The sequence below is a fragment of the Rhipicephalus microplus genome, chromosome 2, assembly GCF_043290135.1.
Source record: "Rhipicephalus microplus isolate Deutch F79 chromosome 2, USDA_Rmic, whole genome shotgun sequence".
Classification (NCBI taxonomy): domain Eukaryota; kingdom Metazoa; phylum Arthropoda; class Arachnida; order Ixodida; family Ixodidae; genus Rhipicephalus; species Rhipicephalus microplus.
In genome coordinates, this window is record NC_134701.1 from 226,490,482 (window position 1) to 226,509,039 (window position 18,558).

At 45.5% G+C, this 18,558-nt stretch overlaps 1 protein-coding gene across 2 annotated transcripts; it reads right to left on the minus strand.

Moving 5' to 3' along the window:
* Window positions 1–5,620: 5,620 nt before the first annotated feature.
* On the minus strand, window positions 5,621–14,238 carry LOC119169541 (uncharacterized). 2 transcript variants are annotated; one of them, XM_075876684.1, is made up of 2 exons: window positions 14,091–14,238; window positions 5,621–8,353 (listed from the first exon to the last, which is right to left on the minus strand). In XM_075876684.1, the coding sequence occupies exons 1-2, from the start codon at window positions 14,119–14,121 to the stop codon at window positions 7,803–7,805; spliced, it is 582 nt and encodes a 193-aa protein (XP_075732799.1). In that variant the 5' UTR covers window positions 14,122–14,238; the 3' UTR covers window positions 5,621–7,802. The 2 variants fall into 2 exon arrangements, 1 of the variants encoding a protein (XP_075732799.1); XR_012886738.1 differs by lacking the exon at window positions 14,091–14,238 and adding an exon at window positions 11,573–11,725 and having other exon boundaries at window positions 8,225–8,353.
* Window positions 14,239–18,558: the final 4,320 nt, after the last annotated feature.

An 18,558-nucleotide genomic window follows, 5' to 3' on the forward strand; every position in this document is an offset into this window, starting at 1 on the left:
CAAGTGAGCCATACGCAAAAAAAAAAAACAAAGAAAATGTTTTGGCTTATGTGAGTGAGAATAATCTACCCTGCCAACCTATGCATCTTGTTACAAGCTATTTTACACGAACTATCCAAGGCAGTATATAGCCAGAAATTATTTTTTGGAGTCCCAACCACCATCGATGTACGTGCGTGTGCATATACACACAAATGCTGATTTGAATGTTTTTTGGGGGAAAAAAGCTTGACCCCCGCCTTACCGCCCACACCTTGCACACGTCATTGTAACCATCCGTTGCCGCAATGGCTGGAAATAAATCACACTGCAGGGTCTCACAGAAAGTCAGGGATATGTCGCGCGTCGCTTACCACTGAATTCTTTGACTATATGTCGACGGCATTGCTTTCGGTATTCGGTTGCCGTTGGGCTTTAGTTGCACCGGCTTTGCGGCGTTGTTTGGTCGCGTTCGCACCATGAATGTGTTTCCGCTTTACTGCGGGTTTCCGGTGAGCTCGCTTTACGTGGCGCACGGCGTGCAGGCATTTCTCTCGCCGTGCGTCAATAAGGTCGGAATTTCGCGGGCAAGTTTAATGGCCTCTGACTTCCGCCAGCCGCCACCAGCGTTCGCCACAGTTGTTTAACAAGAAAGCACGCACGTGCTATACCTGCGAGTGTTTGCGGGCACGTCACATTACATTACACATTCAAAAGAAATGAATGTTTCAGGATCGAAGCTCAATATATATGTCCATTCTGCTTCAATCCTTCCGGGTGCGGTGCACAGTATACTAGCGCGGGTGCAAAACGCCTGTGCGCAAAACCGTCTATACAGATGGCACATATGGTTTAAGAATAGACCACCCATCCACCCGTCCGTCCGTCCATTCATCTGTCCATCCTTTATACTAGTCAGCCACTTCAACATAGATATTATGGACCATGTGACTTTGCTCCATCATGCATTTCCACTTTCGTGGATATGCGTGAATTTTTTTTTCTCCTCTCGTTCAATTATAAACGCATAAGCGATGAGCGCACGTACACATTCGCGTCGTTTATACGGCCTCATGTTGAATTCACCATTGTTAAATCAAGTCGTTCGCATATATCTCCGCGAGGGGGAATAGAAAATCACACGTAGTAGTTCAGCTTTCATCGCGGGGAAGACACTACCTGGCACGGTAAATGGTTTCATGACATGAATTGGTGCTTCTGCACATAAAAGTGCTGGACTGCAAGTGTAAAAAACAGAACTATATGTAGTGCCCCGTTCAAATGGTGTGCGCGTCTTGTAATTTGCATGACGCTGCTCCCGCTGCTCAAAAGAAGGTCGAAGGGTGTTAAAACTTTGCTCGAGGGGGATTCCATCCACTCCTCTCAGCAGATTGTGCATGTCTGTGTTGCGTTTGTGAGAGGCAAAGATAGTACACCTTTATTAGCGAATTCACAGAGAGCCTTCATTGGGTGGGGTTCTCTGTTCATGGCTCCATTGCCCTGCGCGACCTGCGAGCCCATTGGGCCAGCTGCTGCTATCCGTGTCGGCGTAAGCCGAGTGGTGCAGACTCCGGAGAGGAAGGGGGGGGGGGTTGGGGGGGGAGATGGAAATACATATATGTGTGCGTATACTGCTGGTCACAAAGCCTTCGGGGGGAAAGGGGGGACCACAAAACTCATGGAAACGTAGAGGCCTGGCTCTGTGGTAGATCAGCCCCTTGCCACGTAAAACTCGGGGAAAGTCGCTACCAGCTGAGTGCACCACATCCTGCCCTAGACATTAAGTTGCATTGATTTCATATGGCGCAGTCCAAAGACACCCCATTCAAGACGTCTTAGCACGGACTTGCATTTTACGCAGGCACTACTGTGTCCACTGAGACTTCGCTGCTCGCACACAAACGCAATGTGCTGAAGAGCTGCTTACAGCATGTGGTAATATTGATTCGATCATGTCACCGCCATGAATTAAGATCTTTATTGTTATAAGCGTCATCCTTATTTACATATTGAGTAGAATGGACACAAATAAACTAATTTCTGTTTTGGAGTAGACCTGACCAAACAGTCTTCCGACTGGGCCCTGCGAACTGGAAACACAAGATACAACCACATTCGTTGGATAGCGGCATGATAAAGCATTTGGCTGATTTCGAATATATCGAAGGAAAACTCTACATAGTAGCCCGTTTTTTGTGTTTTACCATTGGTACCGTTCTGAGATCTGAAACAAAAGACCAGCGCAACGACATCTTTGCTTTCCATTATAACTGGAGAACGAATGCTTCATGCATGCTTTCTTTTTGGGGCGAGTTAAAGGTTACTGGACACGCGCAAGAACGAAAGGGCGGAATGGCTCCCTTTTGCGGTCAGCTGGTGCGTCGCATGCAGCCGATGGCGATACGCAAACATCGGATGAATCCGCGCTGGTTTCTCTTCGTTCCCGTGGCCTCCTTGGATGTCCTTCATTCCCAGCCTTTCGCTCGCATTCGTTGCGACGGCCCCGCCACAGTGGCCTTCTTATTATTTTTTTCCCAGGAGGGGGGATTGCCACAGTTGCCAGGCAGTACTTCCTCGAGAGTCCCGGAGACCCGGAAAGAAAGATGGCGTGCCCCGATAGCGACGGGAACTCCTTCTTCCTTCCTGAAGGAAGTCGCTCGTTATGCTCCTTTTGTCTTCGAAGTCTCACGCGGGGTGGGCTGCGGTGGCGCCTTCAGAAAGAGAGAAGGAGGGGGGAGGGGATGATCAGGAGATATGCTGATGCCGCAGCGAAGAAAGCGGCGAATTTCACTGCGCCATGGACAATTAGCGGCGCTGTTCAGAGAGAACAGGGGAAAAAAAGAAGACGATTACGGCGAAGGAAACCGCGACCGTCACGATGCTTATATCTCTTTATTTTGAGACACTTTTATCGCGGCCGTAAACCCCGACCCCTTACGACCGCTGGAGAAGCGACACACCCGCTGTGCGTTGGCTTTCCTTTGTGAGAATGCATTCCGTACGGGTTAAGGATGTCAGCTGCATTAGTGGGGAAAAAGCAGGCAACTCGAACGTTGGCGAGGCTATAAATACGTGTATACACCTGCACGGCATGGCTCCGCGGTGAGCTGTTCGATTAGAGAACGAGCATTTCTATTTCTTAGATGTGGATTTTACAAGCTAGCGTAGGCTTAATTTCCTCGTTGGTACGCTTTCTTTGATTTTCGTCGATAATACGCCTTGATTAATAAAGACAACAGAAGGAGATGTAACGCTTTTATGCGCTTTCTGCTTCGTTGCGCGTCTAATATATTTAGTTCTAGAGCGCATTTAAGAGACACTAAAGTTACACAATGAATCAATTTAATTGATTAATTGCATTCTCAGTGCTTAACCTTTTTTACTATCACTCTCCCATCCGTTTATTATTAGAAAAAAAATGTGCTTAAGTTTTATGTTTAAATTGCGCGCCTAAACCTCGGTGGATGACGTCACAGATTTCAAAGCATTTTTTTTTCGTAATGTGGTGACGTTGACTCAGCAATATTTTTTTAAAAATCATGTTAAATTTATGGCCCCATCAGCGAACAGTGTGCTTAATTTTTGCCGGTTATGAGAACTTAGTAGACGTTGTCAAACTTTATGACGTTATGGTGTTCGGTGCAGGAATATCAAGAATGAGTCACCACCTGCATTTTTTTCTCGCGTTTTTTCGCTAGCCGAGCGTCTTGTTGCGCTAAGCGTGGTGATTTCGGAATCGGGAAAAAAGTAATTTACTAACATGTGAAAAAAATTTTTTCTCCTTAATGACATATCTTTAACAGGATGCCCGTAGCTTTCAATTATAGATGTCGCTTTGAGCATTATTCCCGGCAGATGAATAGAGTCTAGAGCCCCCGAGAGTGACCGACAACACACGCGGTCACATCGCCCGAACTGCAAGAGATAAAAACAGGGGCTGAATTCATGAAGGTTCGCATCTACAATTGTTCTTTGTCATCAGCCGGCCGCCTTAGAATGCGCTGCGCATTAGAATTGACTAATTCCAACTCACGAACAGTTCGGTTCAGAATAACTTTTCGTGGAACGCAGGTTAAGGTATACGTATACACATATGAAGCTTCCGAATGAAGCCATGGGAAAGATGGTTTCATGGAGAGATGAAAAATTCGTGAGCACCGCTTTGCCGAAACCTAGCTGCGCTTCGACAAATGGACTTGCCTTCCTTCGTCCAAATCTTTTATTTATATAGACTTGTCTTTCAGTTGCAGCCTCAAAGAAGCCATGTCCGATTGCCTGAACCAAGGGAACCTTGCTGAGTTCCATTAAGGGCCAATGTACCCACCCTCTCCCCCTTCTCTTCTTGCAAGCATTTTTCTTTCGGTTCACACGACATTCGCGAGCAATAATTCAAAAGCTAGGCTACACAAAAGTTCATCCACTGTCGTGAAACTCGCTATCCTCGCGCCAACAAATGGGTGTGAGTAATGGTGGCTCCTTGGATTGATCACACCTCGAAGTCAGCATCTAAATTACTTAGCAAGTGCGAAACCATGTCGGTCTTATCAGTGGCTTGCAGAAGTAAGTAGAAGGGCCTGCTGAATCCTTATAGATTCCGCGGAACACGTTTTGAGAAACTATGGTCTAAAGTGGGCTCCAGCGATAACGCGTGATCACGACTTTTTCGTACACAGTGGAATATTTTATGATGTGTTTGATTACTGCTATAGATAGAATGAGAGCGAAGCATTTGTGTTTTCCAGTGTTATAAATAAGCATGTGAATAAGCTCACCCCATATATAGTCCACACCTGGGCTCGAACTCGCAGTCCGTTTTGTTCAGAACATTTTAATGTACAATCATTTGCCATCGGCCAGACAGTACGCCCGGCTCTGGGATTGATTGCAGTGTTACGAGTAGCTCTATGGCGTAAGCGTTTTTTTGTTGGTTTTGAAAAACTAACCCCACCTCCTTATTCTTAACGACACCCGATTTCAGTTCATTTACTCGAACAAAAATTAAGAGCTCGCAAACATTATATTGATGCGTTCGTCCATGCGTGCGTTCTTGAACTGTGACACACTGAAAATAGCAGTATTGTCGTTGCCGAGACGTTGTCGTCGTGCTTACTTGTTCATTCTGAGGTACACTCTTGCAATAAGATGATTAAAAACACGCACACACGCACACACCAAGTGGTGTCTACCATATCTAGGCGTGCACACGGAGGGGGGGGGGGGAGTTAACGCCATACATTGACACGACAGGAAGGTAGGCACTGCGACGAACCTCCCCCCCCCCCCCCCCCTAAAAGAGAACCCTGCGCACGCCTATGGTGTCTACCGTCGTGATTTCTCTTGCCCGTGCCTTGATATGCTGTCCAAAGCTGGGCCACCGCTTTTGTGGATGCTGGCAAACACATGCAGGCTCTTGCGCGCCACGCAGATGAGACGGGTGCCTTATGTGCGTGCATATAGGAGGACAATGAGGCTGTACCGCAGGAGGACGACGTTTGAATGCGTGACAGAGAAGTTGTTCTTGAGAAGATGACCGTGCTCAGTCTCCCCTTCTTTTGTTATGATATTGTCTTACGAGCACCATAAAAACGTGAAATGTGAAGAAAAATGCCACGAATGGCCTCAGAGTCAAAAACTTTGCAACTTAGCATGCGCAACACTCGTCACAACCGATTATTTTATTGTTGCCATCACACTGTGACGCACAAGCGGTGTTATATTCGTGAGGTATACGAACAAAATATCAGAAATCAAAACGTGACAGTTGAGTACAGTAGTGAACGCAGACGCAGTTCAACGCGCAAGTCAGAATTTTTTTTGCGCTTAGACGAAGACGGGCGAAAAGAAAAGAAAAAAAAAAGTAAAAAAAACGGCATCGGTTTTACAAAAAAGAAACGACAACAGCGGCTGTACCATCACCACGGACAGGTGCGTGTATCCTGGGAAGCTATTCTCGCGGTGCCAAATTTGCGGACATGTGGCTTCCACTGATTGGCTGGGACTGGCGAGCAGTGCGCCGTCGTTTTGCGTTCTTTTTTCCGCAACGTCATTTTGACGCCATGAAGCTTTCACAACTCTTCGATACAAATGAGAAAGACGGAATGCGTTTTTCGCAACAAACGAATGCGGCCCCCAAAGGTCCGCTTTTGGACGCACATCTTCGATGTCTTGCGTGGGCTCTAATCGCGCTAGCCCTTGAATTAGGTTTAACGCGGTCGCCCGCCTGACACCCCTGAAAGGCCCGTACTCATTACCTGCATCGCTTCTTAAACATCTCAACACGTTCATACGCGCGTTCAGGCTTGTCAATTTTGTTTAAGAATTCCGTTACTCTGCATTTCATTCATTTAGTGTTTTCATTACGCTGGGAATGTGCTGGCAGGTTCGGTACACCAACGTGGTCAAGCGCGCCATGACGTCACGACTCGCTGTTTTTTCCCCCTAACTGAACACACTTCGTCAAATTGGATAACCGCGAGAATAGCTCCCCTGTTCGGCAGCTCTGTGCATATATATGCGTGCCTGTCCATGGCGATAAGTGAATGGCGAGCACCATATCATCGCGCAGGCTTGCAGCTGTTCAGGTTCGATTTGACGCCCATAGTACGTTTCACTTGCTTTTCAGGGCTTTCCTGTGTTGTGCACGCGTATTAATTAGAATATTAGAATTAGGCCAGATGAAACGTTTCATTTTAACGCCAATTCACGTTAACAACAACAAAAAAGAAAAAGCTGGTGGAAACATGTTGGATTTGGAACAAAACTGTATATGTAGTATGTCTCATAAAAGATACGTCTTCGCATGAGACAAGCGGCGCTTGAATCGGAAGTAAAGATTTTTTCAACCCTTATGTACATGAATGTGAAATATTATGCAAATAATTGAAAAACAATTCAACTGACGACAACATGAGTGTCTACAGCGTACAATACAAGAGCTGGCATCATTAAAAGAGAAACACACATGAAGCACTCAATTTGCTACTACTAGCTTGTTCAAATGGTGGTATTGACAACAAACACCACTTATATCACAAATATATCATCGGCCATCTTGGAACGAATGTGTCAAAACGTAGTCTTCTTATTCCATACTTGTCGAATCGTTAATAACAGAAATGCTCCTTTAGTGATCTTTTAATGAACTGATTAATTGATTTTTTTCTTTAGTGGGTACTAGATGGTTAGGGTAACTGAGAATGACAGAAATGACAGCACTTAGCCCGAGGGTTACAAATATGAGCTATGCACTAAATGTTCGTGGGTAGAGATGTATGTGCAGCTTTCTCGAGGTGTAATACGTGCGTGCGGTGTATACAAGCGACACTGGAGAACTGACTAGTCTTGCAAGAGAAGAAATAGTGTGGTATCAGATTGCGACTATGAATGTGTCCACGGTGAGCTTACTAATCTGGTCAATCTCTCCAGCATACTTCTACGGTGATCACAAAAAAAAAAGACTGGAAACAAACTGGCGTGATGTAAGCGCAGGCACAGAATCGTGTTTGGAATGACCCTTATATGTTTACAGTGACACATGTACAGCCAGAACCGGATGCAGAACCGATCACCAGACTCTAGTAGTTCGAGGATTCTCGATATAGTAGCTGAAGCACACGCGAAACAAGCGCGAGAGAAGTGTTAAAAAAAGAATACGTCTTCCTTATTGCGTTGAAGAAAAACATCCACAATACTGTGCTTGGCTACTGGAGGTACCACGTCAGTGCAGTTCTCAGAGAGAATCTTAGCGTAGCATCATTTGACGGTGCCGCCATTTCACAGCAGCAGCAGTGCTGCCCAAGTCTTTCTCCGGGAACGTGTGTTGGCTACGGTTCCTTGATTTTACCGGAACCACCAGGGCTTTCAGTGGACACAGCCTGTTTGGCTGGCGGTTCCTGTTGGTTGGACTCGGCCGTGGGCTTGGGTTCTTCCGGAGGCGGGGGTGGTGGTGGAGGAGGAGGAGGTGGAGGAGGAGGTGAAGATGAAGGTGGTGTAGGTAAAGATGGCGTTGGCGTAGACGACGGCACCTTTGGAGGCCACTGGGGCCGCCAGCCGTGCCTACCGTTCAGCGGAATCCACAGAGGCTTCCAGTCTACCCCTCCTTCCGGTATGCCGCCTCCCGCACCCACCAGCACGGGTCCCACGTGCCAAGGCTGATGCACCCTGCGGGCCGCCACAAAGCCGTGGCTGTTCCACCCAGCCGGCGCCCACGAAGACGGTGGTCTAGGCAGGGGTGGAGGCGGCAGATGTCGGCCTCGCTGGACGCCGTTGGTCCAGCCCTCGTCGGGCACTTCTTCGGTGCGCCGTATGATGATGATTTGGGACTGCAGTGAAGGCGCTAACAGGGTCGCCGCCGCCAGCAGCCACACAAAGAGCGCTGCGTCAAAAACAATAACGATGTCTTGTGCACAATGGTACGAATGCTTACAAAATATTTGCAACACTATATGTACATGATTCTGTCACTGTACGGCCGAACATATTGCAGTATTTATCCGATAATTTATACTACTGTAGCGTGAAGGTCAGTATAAATCGAGCCATGGTGCCGTCCCCACTTCTTGCCCAAAAAGCGCAAAACTTACTTTCATCATCATCATCAGCCTGACTACGTCCACTGCAGGACAAAGGCCTCTCCCATGTTCCGCCAGTTAACCCTGTCCTGTGCTTGCTGCTGCCAATTTATACCCGCAAACTTCTTAATCTCATCTGCCCACCTAACCTTCTGTCTCCCCCTAACCCGCTTCCCTTCTCTGGGAATCCAGTTAGTTACCCTTAATGACCAGCGGTTATCCTGTCTACGCGCTACATGCCCGGCCCATGTCCATTTCCTCTTCTTTATTTCAACTATGACATACTTAACCGCTGTTTGTCCCCTAATCCACTCTGCTCTCTTCTTGTCTCTTAAGGTTACACCTACCATTTTTCTTTCCATTGCTCGCTGCGTCGTCCTCAATTTAAGCTGAACCCTCTTTGTAAGTCTCCACGTTTCTGCTCCGTAGCTAACTTACCGGCAAGATACAGCTGTTATATACCTTTCTCTTGAGGAGTAGTGGCAATCTACTTGTCATAATTTGAGAGTGCTTGCCGAATGTGCTCCACCCCATTATTAGTCTTCTAGTTACTTCAATTTCGTTGTTCGGCTCTGCAGTTATTACCTGCCATAAGTAGACATAGTCTTTTACAACTTCAAGTGCACTATTACCTATCTCGAAGCGCTGCTCTTTTCCGAGGTTGTTGTACATTACTTTCGTTTTCTGCAGATTAATTTTAAGACCCACCTTTCTGCTCTTCTTGTCAAACTCCGTAATTATGAGTTGCGATTCATCCCCTGAGTTACTCAGCAATGCAATGTCATCGGCGAAGCGCAGGTTACTAAGGTATTCTCCATTAACTCTTATCCCTAACTGTTCCCATTCTAGGCTTCTGAAAACCTCTTGTAAGCTCGCGGTAAATAGCATTGGGGAGATTGTGTCCCCCTACCTTACACCCTTCTTGATTGGTATTCTGTTGCTTTCTTTATGAAAGCAACATTATGAAAACTTACTTTACCTGAACGCAAATGAACACTCAAGAACGTTATTACGGACCGCACTAAAGATGAACATGCAACGCCAGGTTTGCATTGCCTTCTGATGCAAAGGTGCTCGTTAAATCACCCCAAGCGGCTAAATCATGCAGATTTCTACAGCGCGGCATGAGCAATAGATTTGTTGTTACTTTGCGAATTTTCTGGTTAACATCCCTGCCTTCTCCCTTTTGTTGCTTCCCTTCCCCTTCTTGCGATATTAATCACAACATGCAGTAAATAAATAAATAAATTGATAAATATGTTGCAACCCCATGTACGCAGCAGTGTGCTTGTAGAAAAAGCTCCTCTGTGGCAGTTAAATATTTTAGAGCAAGCTCTATCCACAAATTGGTGGGGATGTACCCTCTCTAGTTACACAAGCATGCTAGCCTAAGGTACAATATATGCTCTTCAGCTGGAGTTCTTTTAGCTTGTTTTGATGTACTTGTATAGACGCTCATTTTAGTACACAGCAATAGTTTAATGTTTGTGGCGGAAATATTTTTTATAGGTATCAGGCATTCACGTTTCATTTAATAGCAGTGACACGTATGGATCTGTACGGTAAAGTAACTGTCTTCAAGACGCAAACACACTACGTTACGGAAATGTACGAAATATAATTTGGTGGAGCACTTATACAAATTGTCTTTGATTTGCGCAGCGGTAATCATGACCTGTGTCTTACGTGGCCGCTCTTTGTTTTAAAGGCGAAGCATTTATCAGTGAACTTCGGCGACTTTGAGCGTATCTATCTATCTATCTATCTATCTATCTATCTATCTATCTATCTATCTATCTATCTATCTATCTATCTATCTATCTATCTATCTACCTATCTATCTATCTATCTATCTATCTATCTATCTATCTATCTATCTATCTATCTATCTATCTATCTATCTATCTATCTATCTATCTATCTATCTATCTATCTATCTATCTATCTATCTATCTATCTATCTATCTATCTATCTATCTATCTATCTATCTATCTATCTATCTATCTATCTATCTATCTATCTATCTATCTATCTATCTATCTATCTATCTATCTATCTATCTATCTATCTATCTATCTATCTATCTATCTATCTATCTATCTATCTATCTATCTATCTATCTATCTATCCGCTTACATTTGGGTGCTCTCGTGGTCACCCCCTTAACTTGACCAGAACCAAAATTAGCATGGGAGAGTAAGATGGTTTGACGAATATGATGCGCTAGTCAAGACCTCAATGATGTCACAATACCATCGGGTACGTCGTCAAAGACATCCCGCCAGACAGTGGCACAAACCAACGAGCGGGTATGTGCCACAGGTGATTGACACTTGGCATTTACCTAGGAACGACGAGAACACACGTGGCCAATTTTAACGCCGTTAAGAAATAACCGACATTAGTAGCGCCGACCCGACGAATGCAAAAAATAAATGTCAAGGTCCCAGCCGGAATAGAACCCAAGCATTCTGCGTGGAAATGAAGCATTTTCTCATAAAGCTTTGCCAGGTCTGGGAACTACTTCTGAAATAGACGCTAATCTTCGTGAAACATCAATAGCGGTTGCAGTGCTGCCTTTCCAACTTCATAAACATTACATATCTACTCTTTTGATACAACCGTCACGCCGAGTTAACGTCAACTGTGGTTAGTTGGCATGCGCTGAAGTTGATTTATGTAGCTGTATTCAGGGCCAGCATCCTTGGGAGCACCAGAGTTTTATATCAGCTTCTGGTTTTGCTAATACGCAAGTTCCAGTCGACATGGTTGCGCAAGGGCAAACTACTAATTATATAAACATCTGTAACTCTTCAACATATATCTGAACAACATTTGTACATATATTTAGCGTCATTTCATGGCGTGTCGCTCAATAAAAAAATTGCAACATGGTCACCTTCCCTCCGCATGATTCGCATAACATCGGTTCCCATGTACAAGGGATCTGCCGATTTTTTTTTCTTTTTGTATGCGCGTATCTAGGTGTAGGTTTAGGGATTAACAAGTACAGCTGCCTCACGTAGTCACAATTCATCCACAGTGAAGCAGTTCTGCAGTCCCTGCTTGTTTCGCAGACCCTCATAAACGGAGCTCTAACTTCGTGCAAAGCCAGCGACGTCCTGCTACGGTGCGAGGGTCGACAGTCTCCGAAACCATGCAATGGTAGTATATAGGTATTCGGTGGCCATGCACTAGAACGGCCTGTTACGCGCGCCATCTGGCACTCCAGACAAGCGAGCGTCCTAGTTTTTGTAAAACACACTCGGTGGCGCCACATCCCTTAACAATGACAGTTTTTTTTTGTACTCTGCCGCAATGCTTGGTTGCTATGCAGCAAAGCGTGCAGGTGCGTCACATTTTTTGTTTGTTTAGCGTAAAGAAACCATCATTGAAGCCGAGGGCAGCGTTGCATATATTGTACTTTTTAGCTGTTGTATGGTAAGCATAATGTAAATTATGCGCACTAGTTATGCGCACACCAAGCCACAGGATTTGGCAGTCCCACCACCGAGCACAGCTAGTACGAGAGAAAATAATAAAAGAGAGAAATATATATATATATATATATATATATATATATATATATATATATATATATATATATATATATATATATATATATATATATATATATATATATATATATATATATATATATATATATATATATATATATATATATATATATATATATATATATATATTGCTTTTAACTGCGAAGTCCTAGTCGTTTAAATACACGCAGCTACACATACGACGTGAAGAAACCCGAAACGTGCTTGATGGCACCATCATTTTATAACGGTATCACGCGGTTACATTGGATCAGGACTGGCCCTTACAGGGATCAAATTTATTATGCTTGATGCACTTCCTTATAACGCAAGCCGTAGAAGGGAGCTAACGACTGTTGGGGAATTCGATCGCGATCGGGGGCGGTGGTCGCGATGAGCAGCACACCGTGTGACACAGGTATCAATTGTCATTACGAGCATTGATGACTGTAGCAAGGTGTGGTGGCATTTTGATTAGAGCTCTCTTATCAGCACTGCAAAACAGGTTCGCACATACGTAATGCTAGGAAAGAGATGATAAGAGACTGCACCGTTTCCTTTCGTCGCAAAAACGGGAAGCGTGTGGCTCAATATTACTGAGGTCAAACTTCAGACAGAAAGAGCCCTGGGATAACAAAAATAATTTCAAAGGTTGCAACATCATTTTACTACGTGTCAAGGACATCTTTGAATACATTAAATGAGGGCTTCATTTTCGATGTGTTAATAGAAAAGTGTCCCACATCATGATGGCTAAAATGTAAGAATCGTTTTTTCATAACTGCTGCTCACTTTTGGTAAGCCGAAGTTCTTATGCACAGAATTCGTCTACTTGTTTACACGCCTGCCTACATGAATGAACTCGTGAAGTAGGTGTTTTCTTAGTAAATTAAGGAACAAAATAGCCAGGTTGTGATGGAATAACTCGTGAATAGGTGCCTTGACGCTGGCATAGTAAAAGTGACCATGGATAAATAATTGAAGAGCATCCTATTCTCACGTGATGTTTTTCTTACGCATGCGTGCTTATTCAAGTCGAACACTAAAAAAAAAAAAAAAACATTGTAGGTAACGCCAGCAGTACGGCCCTTTAATCTCACCTTGGAAAGACGACCGTCCTTCACTCAAATAGGTAAATATAAATTATTTTTTTGAAGGACTGTGAAAGGAGATTGACTCTGGTGGCTGTGTGATCTGGAATATCGCGCGATCCGGAACACCCGGAATATCAAGTTTATACACTATTTTATGGGCTGTTTTCGGTGCCGCTATATTGTTCTGTTAATCTCACCGCCTTGAATCATGAGGTAAACGAACCGTGCTATGGTGAACCGATACACGTGACAACGGTAGGGCTAATGCATTAGACGTTTCCTGACATCATCAATCCATGTTGCTATATAAGAAAACATTCACCCGAGGTCAAAGGATGGCGACGTAAAATCCTCCATAAGATGGATTGCACTGAATACTGCCATGGCAGCGTTTGTGATTCTAAGTTAATGTTATCAAGTCGAGCACTGTAACAATTAGGCGACTCACTCTCTGGATTTCGTGCCGACCGGTTGTGCCCCCGCGATCTCCGACGATAGCGCAGCTCTGGCCGACTTGGACTCGCCCTACGCCATCTCCTGAAGCCGACAAGAGCTTTCGCCGAGTGGTGACCCGTCCTCGGACTCCTGCGACCGTTTTCATCTTTCCTATCTCCTCTTCACTTCCGTCGTTTTCTGTCGTTCGCTGTCCCATGCGCCTCGCTCTCTCCTTCCTCTCTATCTCTTTACCTTTTAATCCTATCCTTTTAATCCCTCCTTTATCCCCACCCCTCGTGAGCTACAGTTGAGGTGTCCTCCCCCTGAGAGACTGTTACGGGGCTCACTTTTCTCTGCTTTTCATTTGAAATTGCTCACTCACACACCATTAGGCCACTACAGCGGTTGACGTCACGCGCAAGCAAGTCCGCGTAAGGAACGTAGAACGCCTCACCCCAACAGGGTGGCGACAGGAGACGGTCCATACGCGTTGTCCCCAGCCACCGGCTCTCGCTGGGCTCTGTGCTGCAAGTCTGACCGGTGCGTGTCCGAAAACGAATCGCTTCGTGGTGTCTCGCGGGGCAGTCGCTTTTATACGAGCGCGTCCCAAATGACCACAACGGCGCGAACCGAGAAAAACGGGAGAGTGCCAGCCAGGACCCCGATACGCAACGCGCACGCTTCCCCGAGTCGCACACCGACTATAAACATCTCGAATCACGCGATCACCCGCGTATATACACGGAGCTCGGACCGAATGCCGCCCGGAGTCGTCCGAGCGGGACCGCGCCGCAAGCATGGCGCATAAAAGGTCGCAACGAGGCGCTTTGTGAGTAGGCACTTCCTCCATGCGAGTGGAGCGGGTAGATTGAAAGAAAATAAAAGTGGAAAGGTTCTGAGCGTGCATCGTTCCACCAGTGTGCGTACACTCACGTGCGCACGAGAGCGAAAGGACATCGTCCCCGAAGATGAGGGAAGGCTTGGAAGGAAGGAACTGTCCAGACATCCATGGCGTGCACACGCGCGCGAGTATAGGCATTGCTGGAGGCGTCGTGAAACGCGAATAAGTGTTAGTAGGACTGTTTGCGCAAGGTACTACATTTTGTGCGAACCGTTGTCGATCTAACTGACCGAATAAAAGGTAAAGGGGTCGCCTCAATCCACAGGTGTAGTCGTACGTCATCTGTGTGGGCGACGTGTGGTGACGGTCGTTGCACTGCGGACTGATTTCCGTGGCTCGCCCATTTTACAGCTTGCTCAACTAGACTCGACCTTTTCTTTCTAAGTGAGCTACTTCTCACACGTATACACGCACATGGACCTTCGTTGAAAGAAACCAGAGCGAAGTATACAAGGCACTCGTGTTGGCATGCGTCGCCGGTGCAGCTATACAGCCTTGTTCATTCGGCATGCCAATGACGTAATTCGGCTCCATTTTGTTCAAGTGGCTTCAAGCGATCTTAGAGGGTAATGAACGGATACACCCGATGCCACGAAATTTTCGCGAGTGAGCTGCATTTGAAATATAAATCATATTTAGTAAAATTTTTGTCCTCTGATGCTATTGAGATCACTACGAGAAGAAGTAGCCGTTTAAAATATTGAATGAAAGGCACAATGACAATGCTTACGAAACATTATCATACGCTTGTGCAGTACGCGTATAGATATTTTACTGATTGATTGATTGATTGATATTTGTGGTTTAACGTCCAAAAACCACCATATGATTATGAGAGACGCCGTATATAGTGGAGGGCTCCGGAAATTTCGACCACTTGGGATTCTTTAACGTGCACCCAAATCTGAGCACACGGGCCTACAACATTTCCGCCTCCATCGGAAATGCAGCCGGCGCAGCCGGGATTCGAGCCCTCAACCTGTGGGTCAGCAGCCGAGTACCTTATAGCCACTAGACCACCGCGGTGGTGCTAGATATTTTACTGCAGTGCAATTTGTTTGTGTGTTACCAAAGTTGCAGGCTGCAAATAAGTTACCTGCGAATGTAAACCGGTTGGCCAGGCTTGTGAACGTGTGCATTGCACAATGAATTCGGGCTGCAGGTGAGAGAAAAAAAAAAGGAGACGCGGATTGTAAGACAAAAATCAATGTAGCGACGAATGAATGACCGGTAGAGTCAATTGAATTTCCATCTTTAAAAAATAGATTGCGGGCACAGCGCTTCCAGTCCTAAACTGCAGTACTTGTAGTATTCCTGCGTCGATATTTCAAAAAAAAAAAAGAAGCTGTGTGTATTTGATGATGAGCTCGGGTGTGCAGTGACTCGTCCACCAGCGTAACAGAAATAATGGAGATATGTTAATTTTGTCATCACTACACCAGGGCTCATTCACTTCGTACTAAGACCCACAGATACTCTTATCGGAGGTCTCATATCTTTACTGTCTTCAAGGCTTATATTTATCTATTCTGGACAACACAGATGAGCGATGTATTGATTTGGAGTCGCTGCTGGGGACTTCGATAAGAACGTAAATTGCAGACATATGCGACAGAAGTTGCTGTCCTTGCTATTATACATGCAGTATAGAGTGTCACTGTATTTTTCGAGCATGGTCTGGGGAAAAAAAAAGAAAGAAAATTAATTTTCTGTGTCCTGTCGGGTAGGTTAATCTGTAGGTGCATGATGATGTGTTCCGACGCCTCCCAAGGAAAGGTGTCAAGTCAATTTAAACAACTTTTTAGCTCCTTGGTACCGCGACTCTGTGCGAAAAGAAAACCTGGAGGACGCTATAGACCTTCGTCTTCAGGAGTAGAACGCGATAGCGCAGTCGGGCCACATGTGCATCGCCTTCTCAGTTGCAAACTTTTGTTTCGGTTCTCAGTGGGTGCCTCAACAATGCCTCAAGGAAAGCATCGTTTGTGCGCATAACATTGGCCGTTTCAGACTATCCTGGAATGTCTACTGCAAGTACGGTTGCGGCGTGCCCATTATGGGAGAATTCTTCCTTTCGTGAATTAGTGAAGTACCCACTACGCATCCGCCAGGCAACGCGTCAACTTGCGCAGCTGTTCTCTTTGTTGATGCTTTTGCTGATGATTTAAGATGAATTAGCGCTTTGTAATCGCCGGGCCTGAAAGCACCTCCTCGCTGGGCGATTCCCATTTTTCGACGCCTGGCGCTATCTAAACGCTTCTCTCGCACATGGCATTCATTGCGTTTTTTTTTTTTTGAAGTAGTTTCACGAAATGGCGTGGCTCTGTGGTAGAACATCTTGTCACGCAGAAGTCCCGAGTTCAATACTGAATCGAAATTTGTAAATTTATTTTATTTGCACCTTTCTCGATGTTTCGACCACCTACAACGCTGATTTTTGCCCCGCCGCGGTGGTCTAGTGGCTAAAGTACTCGGCTGCTGACCCGCAGGTTGCGGGTTCAAATCCCGGCTGCGGCGGCTGCATTTCCGATGGAGGCGGAAATGTCGTAGGCCCGTGTGCTCAGATTTGGGTGCACGTTAAAGAACCCCAGGCGGTCGAAATTTCCGGAGCCCTCCACTACGGCGTCTCTCGTAATCATATGGTGGTTTTGGGACGTTAAACCTCACAAATCAATCAATCAATTAACGCTGATTTTTCGCTCACAATCAACAACGGTGACACCAAAATTTGTCCTAAATGAGCTTAAAGAACACTATCAGATTAAAAAAAGCAACAATTCATCTGATAGTGCCATCCAGTTTCTTTTACTGGTGTGCAATTTAAATCAGCGCATAACGTTGTGACAGCATTAGCAGTTATGTCCGTCTCGGAGGCGCAGGGGTGACGGAGCTCGCGTGGCCACTGTCTTGAAGCCACTGTCTCTGTTAATCATGGCCACAACGGTCGCGTTTAGACGAAATAAGGCGAAATGGTGAATGCCCTTGCACTGCTCAATATCTGTGCACATATAGAAACACCCACCAGATGGTCGGAACTTCCAGAGCCCTCGACTACGGCGTACCTCATAATCATCGTGGTTAAGGTGAACCGCGCAATAATAATAATAATAATAATAATAATAATAATAATAATAATAATAATAATAATAATAATAATAATAATAATAATAATAATAATAATAATAATAACTGTAGTTGTAGTAGTAGTAGTAGTAGTAGTAGTAGTAGTAGTAGTAGTAGTAGTAGTAGTTGTTGTTGTTGTCGTTGTTGTTATTGTTGTTGTTGTTTTCGGAAGCTATGCATACATAGAAAAAAATAGCCACTTGAAATGCATTTCAAGTGGCTGTTTTTTTCTATATATGCATAGCTTTCTATGTATGCATAGCTTTTTTCTATGTATGCATAGCTCTCTCACCTGCAGCCCGAATTCATTGTGCAATGCACAAGTTCACAAGCCTGGCCAACTGGTTTACATTCGCAGGTAACTTATTTGCAGCCTGCAACTTTGGTAACACACAAACAAACTGTTGATTTGATGTGTGGGGTTTAACGTCCCAAAACCATCGTATGATTATGAGAGACGCCGTAGTGGAGGGCTCCGGAAATTTCGACCACCTGGGGTTCTTCAACGTGCACTCAAATCTGAGCACACGGGCCTACGACATTTCCGCCTCCATCGGAAATGCAGCCGCCGCAGCCGAGATTCGATCCCGCGACCTGCGGGTCAGCAGCCGAGTACCTTAGCCACTAGACCACCGCGGCGGGGGCAACGCGCTGACTGTTCTGTCTAAAGTAGGAAAAACAGGTACAGTTACTGTACTCGGCGATTTCTTAATCCAAGCACGCCTTCTCGAAGGCCTCCGTTTCGGGACAATGACTGCACGAGCGCGCAGTGAGCGGCCTTCTGAATCACAGGCTCGCCATGCCGGCTGTGATTATAGGACCCATTCTTCCAAAACGGTTTCCTCCTTCCAGTTCGTTTTTCGATTTTGAAAGTTAGAAGGGCGTGCTGAACGGAGAGCAC